Here is a 7,500-nt window from a genome sequence, read left to right on the forward strand (position 1 = left end):
TCGGGGTCAAAGTTCAGTCCGGTGTTCTGGGAATCGATCCTACCTCACAAACCATCCTACCCGTTGTTTCCATGCATGTGCACAACACAAAGCACAAATTTACTTCATTTTTCTTTAACCTGTTGTGAATATCGGGGCGACCGTGGCTCAGGGGGTTGGGAAGCACATCTGTAACCAGAAGGTTGCTGGTTCGATCCCCGGGCTCTCCATCGTCGCCTCTGTCAGTTTGCCCCAGGGCAGCTGTGGCTACAACTGTAGCTGCCTCCACCAGTGAGTGAATGAATAGTGTAAAGCGCTTTGGCTGCCTTGAAAAGCGCTGTACAAATGCAATCCATTAATATTTGTTATGGTTAAGCATAGGTAGAGTTGGATGTCTCGAGACCACTTTTCTTGGTCTCGGTCTTGCTTTGTCACATCGACATAGTGTTCGGGCGATTTGGAGTCAACCATCGGCGGAGCGGGGAGGTGGATTACTGGGCTTAAGCCCAGGTCATTTTTTCAGAAGCCCGGAGTCTTTTGGAGTGTAGTGCAGCGATGCAGAGGAGAGCTGAAGTTTGACCAGGTACCAAAGCAAATCACTGGTACTGTACAAATAATGTAAATATGACGGTGCATCACAAAAGATATCAAACTGATCACTTGACCCATGTTACGTTACTCACTCTTCAAGTGAATCAACAAAAGGTGAAATGAAAAGCCGAACAACAACAACGCTGTTTCTTTAGAGAGTCTCAGCTCACATGTGTGTTTATTTCATATTTTCAGTTCTTACCCTCCACGGCTGAACAAACTCTCTAAACCGGTTTCAGTTATGCACTGATGAACACAACAAAGGACATAAGGAGCTTCTTTCAAACAAAAAACTCAGGTAGATGTTATTGTATATATTATGCTTTGGATGTTGTTCAGTATATTTCTATGCAAAACAAGAGGAATTTCAATACACAGCAGGATATTCACAGTTTAAACCAGATATTTACGCTTTAGGGAGAAAACATAAAAACTTTTTTTTTTACTGTTAAACATCAATTTTGAGTAAACTTGTTTTGTTGTAGATAAATAAATTTGTCTGTGAAGGTTCTCAGTCATCCAGGTCATCGTAGTCAAAGGAGCTTGCAAAGAAAAGCGTCTGGACTTCTTTAAGTTGCTTGAAGACGTTTCACCTCTCATCCGAGAAGCTTCTTCAGTTCTAAGGTCAAATGGTGGAGAGTCCAGATATAAACCTAGTGGGAGTTTCCCCCCACAGAGGGACAAAAGGACCCCCTGATGATCCTCTAATCGCCTGAGCCAAGGTGGGAAACTGGGCATGGGTCCCAATCAGCCAGAGTTTCGGGTGTGTTCATTGTGAAACCTGGCCCCACCCTATCATGTGAATTCCTGAGGTCAGATGGCCCAGGATGTGAGTGGGCGTTAAGGCGTCTGGGAAGGATCTCAAAACTGGATTATAGATGGCAGAGAGTTGGTGTCGTAAACCCCGCCTCTGTTCAAAGATGGTCGCTCACAGTGGACATAGAAGCTTCTTTCACTCCTCTTTCAAACCATCTGTCCTCTCTGTCCAAAAATGCTCGAAAGAGTGACCTTTGACCTTTAGATGCAGATGGACTGCTGAGTCTTGTCCTGTGGAGGTGGCTCTTCTGTGTTGTGCCATGTGCTTGTGAAGTGGCTGTTTGGTCTCTCCGATGTAGAGGTCTGGGCATTCCTCGCTGCACTGTACAGCATACACCACATTGTTAAGTTTGTGTTTTGGCGTTTTGTCTTTCGGGTGAACCAGTTTGTGTCTGAGTGTGTTGCTGGGTCTGAAATGCACTGGGATGTCATGCTTGGAGAAAACTCTCCTGAGTTCCTCTGATACGCCGGCTACATAGGGGATGACAATGTTGTTGCGTCTGTCCTCCCTCGCTGGTGTCTGGTCTTCTTTTCTGTGCCTCTTTGCTGACTTTAAGAACGCCCATTTAGGATAGCCGCAGGTTTTGAGTGCTTCCTTTACATGTGTGTGTTCCTTCTTTTCCCCTTCAGGCTTAGAAGGAACATGTTCTGCCCGGTGGTGTAGGGTCCTGATTACTCCAAGTTTGTGTTCCAGAGGGTGATGGGAGTCAAAGAGGAGGTACTGGTCCGTGTGTGTGGGCTTCCGGTAAACTTCGATGTTGAGGTTGCCGTTCTCTTCAATGTGCACGGCGCAGTCCAGGAAAGGCAAACAGTCGTCCTTTGTGTCTTCCCTGGTGAACTTGATGTTTTTATCCACAGCGTTGATGTGCGCAGTGAAGGATTCCACTTCTTGTGTCTTGATTTTGACCCAGGTGTCGTCCACATATCTGTACCAGTGGCTGGGTACTCTTCCTTTGAAAGGGCCAAGAGCCTTTCTTTCCACTTCCTCCATGTAAAGGTTGGCTACAATAGGTGACACGGGGGAGCCCATGGCACAGCCATGTTTTTGTCTGTAGAAGCCCTCGTTGTATTTGAATATGTAGTGGTGAGGCAGAGGTCTAACAGTGTGCAGGTCTGATCGGGGTTGAAGTTGGTCCTGTCTTCCAACGAGCTGTCTTCTTGTAGTCGTTTTCTGACAGTCTCCACGGCCTCCGTGGTGGGTATGCAAGTGAAGAGAGAGACTACATCAAAGGACACCATGGTTTCATCTGGATCCATAATGACATCTCTCACCTTCTCAACAAAATCCAAAGTGTTCTGGACGTGGTGTTCAGAGCTGCCCACCAGCAGGATCGAAGCCAGAAACTTGGAGATGTTATAGGTGACCGAGTTGATCGTGCAGACAATCGGTCTTAAAGGTGCTCCCTGTTTATGCATTTTCGGTAAACCATACAGACTCAGAATTTCAGGACGTTTCACGGATCACATTAACTCAGTGGACCGACACATCAGATTCACCAGGGAGGATATGAAAAGTGGCAGGTTAGCCTTCTTAGACTGTGAGATTTCCATCAGTAATGAGGGACATCTAAAAGCTGACGTGTACCGTAAACCTACACAAACAGATCAGTATCTAAGGTTTGACTCTCATCATCCACCGGAGCACAAACTGGGTGTCATCAGGACGCTACAACACAGAGCAAACACCATCCCCACTGACACAGCAGCCAGGGAGGCAGAAGAACATCAAGAAGGCCCTGAGTAAATGTGGTTATCCCAGCTGGACTTTTGTCAAAGCTGGGAAGGCTCCTAAAGAAAGCTCCAGCCGACCCAGGAGAGAAGGACAACCGCTGCCCAAGCGAAAACCTGTAGTGATCCCGTACGTGTCAGGAGTATCGGAGCAGCTGAGACACATTTTTCTAAACACCGGGTCTCTGTGGCTTTTAAACCCCAAAACACGCTGCGCCACAAACTGGTCCACCCCAAGGATCGGGTCCCCGACACAAACAGAGTAACATAGTGTACGCTGGTAAGTGCAGGAGGATTGGCAGGATTTATACATCGGGGAAACCAAACAACCTCTGGTGAAGCGGATGGCACAACACAGAAGAGCCACCTCATCAGGCCAGGACTCTGCAGTCTATTTACACCTACAGGCCAGTGGACACTCTTTCAATGATGAGGATGTAACATCCTGGACAGGGAGGAACGCTGGTTTGAGGGCGGAGTCAAGGAGGCCATTTACGTGAAAAGGGAAAGACCATCTCTGAATCGAGGAGGGGCCTAAGGGTACATCTGTCACCATCTTACATGCTGTGATTGCAGCCATTCCCCAACTCTCTGTGAATGGGACTCATGGTTGTTGATCAGTGGTTTTTGATCAATGGTCATGAGAATTTGCATAATTAAGATTAAGGAACTGCCCTCCCAGCCCATTGTTGCTTCAGTGGTGCTGGTTTCAGTCATTATGCAGATGTACTGTTTATAAGATTGAAACCTGCAGTCAGCTGAGACTGAAGACATCACCTGATGATGACGAAACGTTTCTCCCACAAAACGCTACGTCCAGATGAACAGAAGCAACTTTTGGAGATTTTGGTCATATCGCACAGCCCTACTCCAGACGATTTGATTCTGAGCTGAAGAAGCTTCTGATTGGTTCGTAGAGTCCATGTGAGTAAACTGGTGGCACAGCTGTGGATGCATATAAGACACCCCCAAAACACAGAGGCTGTTTCTGTGACATGGGAACATCAGGAGATGTCAACCAAAACAGCAGGAACAGAACTGTGGAGCTCCATAAGTGTGGCTCAGTTTGAATACAATTTGGTGCCATTTACAAGAAATACAGACAGTTTCTCTCTTTACTCTTAAAGTTAACAAATGTGTTTTTATATTTATCTAAAAAATAAACATTTAGTCTGATTTGATGTTACAATTAAAAAAAGTGTTTTTATCTGAAGAGTAAATATCTGGTTTCAACTGTAGATTTGATGATTGTCAGCACAAAGAGGGAACAAGAGCAGGTGAGACACACCTGTTAGTCACATGGTTGTTTGCCAAAACTCATCAGAACATGTATCCAGTACCGAGTGTAACTTTTTAGATGCCACTTGTTACTTTACATACTTTGTTACATTCTATATTTATTAAGTTCTGCAGGCTTGTTTGCACAACAAGGATAAATAATTATATAAACTTTTCTCAATCTAAATATTGGACTTTGGTAGAATTAAAAAACAAGTGTAGTGCAGGTCTATGATGATTTTTAGTGCTGCTATCATCTAGTTCTGATTCTGGTTCTGTCTTGGTTAAGTCCTCAGTAGTCCTGATTTTGAACTGTTGTAGTCCGGTTTTAATTCTGGATCAGTTCTGGGTCTGGTTGAATCGGGGTTTAGTCCTCGTGTCTTGATACAGCCCGACTTTGTTCTGCCTCGCTGCTTAATTAAAAAACTAGTTTAAGGTGTCCTGCACATGTGATATATATTTTTCCCTATATGAAGTCATTCTTTTTTGAACAAAACTCAAAACAGAGCCTATTAATCTTTCAGTCATTTCTACCCTCACTTAATTTCCTTTCGCTGCTCAGCTCTCACACAGGGGCTCAGCTATGCTCCAATCCCTCCATATTGTGGCCAATCACATACAAGGATAATGTCATTATGTGAAAAACAGAGAAGGTGAGAGACAGAGAAGAGTGAGGTGCCCCACGGCATTGGTGGCTGCCCACTGCTTCACTGGGTGAATGGGTTTAATGCAGAGGAACTATTTCCCTATGGGGACTAACACACACACACACAGACGACAGCTTACAGTCCTGCGTGAAGATGAAAGTGACTTCGTACAGCCCCGATTTGCAGACGCTGTGCGCAGAGGTTCGGGAGCAGAAGTCCCGTTGTAAACATATCATGGCAGACCCGACGATGTTTGCATGAAACTTTACAGCTTCTCTTTATTGACCACTTTACACACACGGTTGCTGTGCGCACACAGCCGGCTGTAGCTTTGCAGCTCACAGCCCGACACACACCAACAACAGCATATATGGCACAGACGTTAAAGTGGCGAGGCGTGATTGCGGGTGCTGCTCTGGTGCATCCGCCTCCCCTGCAGCGGCGCTGCAGACCACGCCCCGCCTCACACATTGACCAGGTAAATACATATTTAGGCAGAATTTTGCAAATATCTATTTTTCATTTTTTAGCAGCATAGAGCTTTTTTTCAGTTATTTTTAAAAGTCAGGCTCCAAAAGCCCAAAGGAGATATAACAGTTTTTGTTTGCTGGATCATTTTAGTTCAGCTTTCTTTTTGTTATATTTCTTTAAGAGTTCAAAATGTGTTAATTACATAAATAAAATGTAATTTTCTCTGTAGCACTTCATAGATTTCATAAGCAACACACTTTAGACTTCCATCAAGTTTTAATAACACTACAGTTTTTCCTTAGGCTGGTCACACTTCCTGTATGTCTAAAGTTTCAAAATAAAATGTCTCAGAGCTGTTAAACGTGGGAACATTTACTCTGTGTCCATTTGTGCAACATCTCTAAAGTTAGAAATATCCTGTCTCAGAGTGACGCTGAAAAACTAGTTCATGCATTTATTACTTCCAGGCTGGACGACTGTAATTCATTATTATCAGGAAGTCCTAAAAACTCCCTGAAAAGCCTTCAGCTGATCCAAAATGCTGCAGCAAGAGTCCTGACAGGGACTAGAAAGAGAGAGCAGATTTCTCCTGTTTTGGCTTCCTGTTAAATCCAGGATTCAAAATCCTGCTCCTCACATACAAGGTCTTAAATAATCAGGCCCCATCTTATCTTAATGACCTTGTAGTACCATATCACCCTATTAGAGCACTTCGCTCTCGCTCTGCAGGCCTACTTGTTGTTCCTAGAGTATTTAAAAGTAGAATGGGAGGCAGAGCCTTCAGTTTTCAGGCCCCTCTTCTGTGGAACCAGCTTCCAGTTTGGATTCAGGAGACAGACACTATCTCTACTTTCAAGATCAGGCTTCAAACTTTCCTTTTTGCTAAAGCATATAGTTAGGGCTGGACCAGGTGACCCTGAATCCTCCCTTAGTTATGCTGCAATAGACGTAGGCTGCTGGGGGATTCCCATGATGCACTGGGTGTTTCTTCTTCACTCACTATGTATTAACAGACCTCTCTGCATTGAATCATATCTGTTATTAATCTCTGTCTCTCTTCCACAGCATGTCTTTATCCTGTCTTCCTTCTCTCACCCCAACCAATCACAGCAGATGGCCCCGCCCCTCCCTGAGCCTGGTTCTGCTGGAGGTTTCTTCCTGTTAAAAGGGAGTTTTTCCTTCCCACTGTCGCCAAAGTGCTTGTTCATAGGGGGTCATATGATTGTTGGGTTTTTCTCTGTATCTATGAAGCGCCTTGAGGCGACTTTTGTTGTGATTTGGCGCTATATAAATAAAATTGAATTGTGTTGATCGGTCATCCAGGAAACAGTCCTTCAGACCAATGTCTAATCAGAGCCCTGAAGCTGCGGCTCACCTTGTTGAGTAGCTTTTATGATCGTGTTCATAATGACAGGTCAACACGAGGCGCCATCATGTGGTACAAACGTTTTATTAGGGGACGCCGGCTGACTTGACAGAGGAGCTTATTAACATGAGCAGAAACATCTGGAAGGCTTCACAGAGGCCTGTTTACAAACAAACAGCTGTTACAGTAAACAACAACAACAGCTGAGTCTGATCACAGCTGCAGCTGCCAGGTAAACTTCCTGTTTCAGGTGTGCTCGGCTTCATTCTGTGTGGGGGCGTGGCTTCGCTGCTTGAGTGAAGCCTTTGGCAGAGACATCCTGTGTGACCCTGTGTGTGACAGCCAATCAGAGCCAGAGGCGTGTCTTCATGTTGAGGCTTTAATGAGTTTTTAAATAAAACAGAAAAACAGCAGAAATCATAGAAAAATAAAAGAGGCAACTTTTACCCACAATGCACTGCAGGAGGTCTTTACACTTTATATCTACAGGTTACTCCTCAGGCTGAAGGCTCGTCTCCTCCTCCTGCTGCTCCTGCTGTTTCTCCTCCCCCTCCCCCCCTGCTGCTGTTAACCCCTCCTCCTCTCCTGTGGAGGTGGGGGAGGTGTTCTCCCCATCGTAGATGA

At 45.1% G+C, this 7,500-nt stretch overlaps 1 protein-coding gene across 3 annotated transcripts in view; it reads right to left on the bottom strand.

Annotated features, from left to right (window-relative positions):
- Positions 1-6,941: 6,941 nt before the first annotated feature.
- The window catches only part of LOC146661443 (rab proteins geranylgeranyltransferase component A 1-like), a 21,953-nt gene continuing 21,394 nt past the window's right edge, over positions 6,942-7,500 (bottom strand). The window contains exons 17-18 of one of the 3 annotated variants that reach the window (XM_085421479.1): positions 7,328-7,500; positions 6,942-7,205 (exon numbers count right to left, since the gene is read on the bottom strand). The exon at positions 7,328-7,500 is cut by the window's right edge and continues 70 nt beyond it. In XM_085421479.1, coding sequence (XP_085277605.1) covers positions 7,367-7,500 — 134 coding nt within the window. In that variant the 3' untranslated portion in view covers positions 6,942-7,205; positions 7,328-7,366. The other 2 variants (XM_085421480.1, XM_085421478.1) reach the window with 2 other exon arrangements.

The sequence above is a fragment of the Rhamphochromis longiceps genome, linkage group LG10 (genome assembly GCF_057381845.1).
Source record: "Rhamphochromis longiceps isolate RC_006_pf linkage group LG10, R_longiceps_female_GT1.1, whole genome shotgun sequence".
NCBI classification, from domain to species: Eukaryota; Metazoa; Chordata; class Actinopteri; order Cichliformes; family Cichlidae; genus Rhamphochromis; species Rhamphochromis longiceps.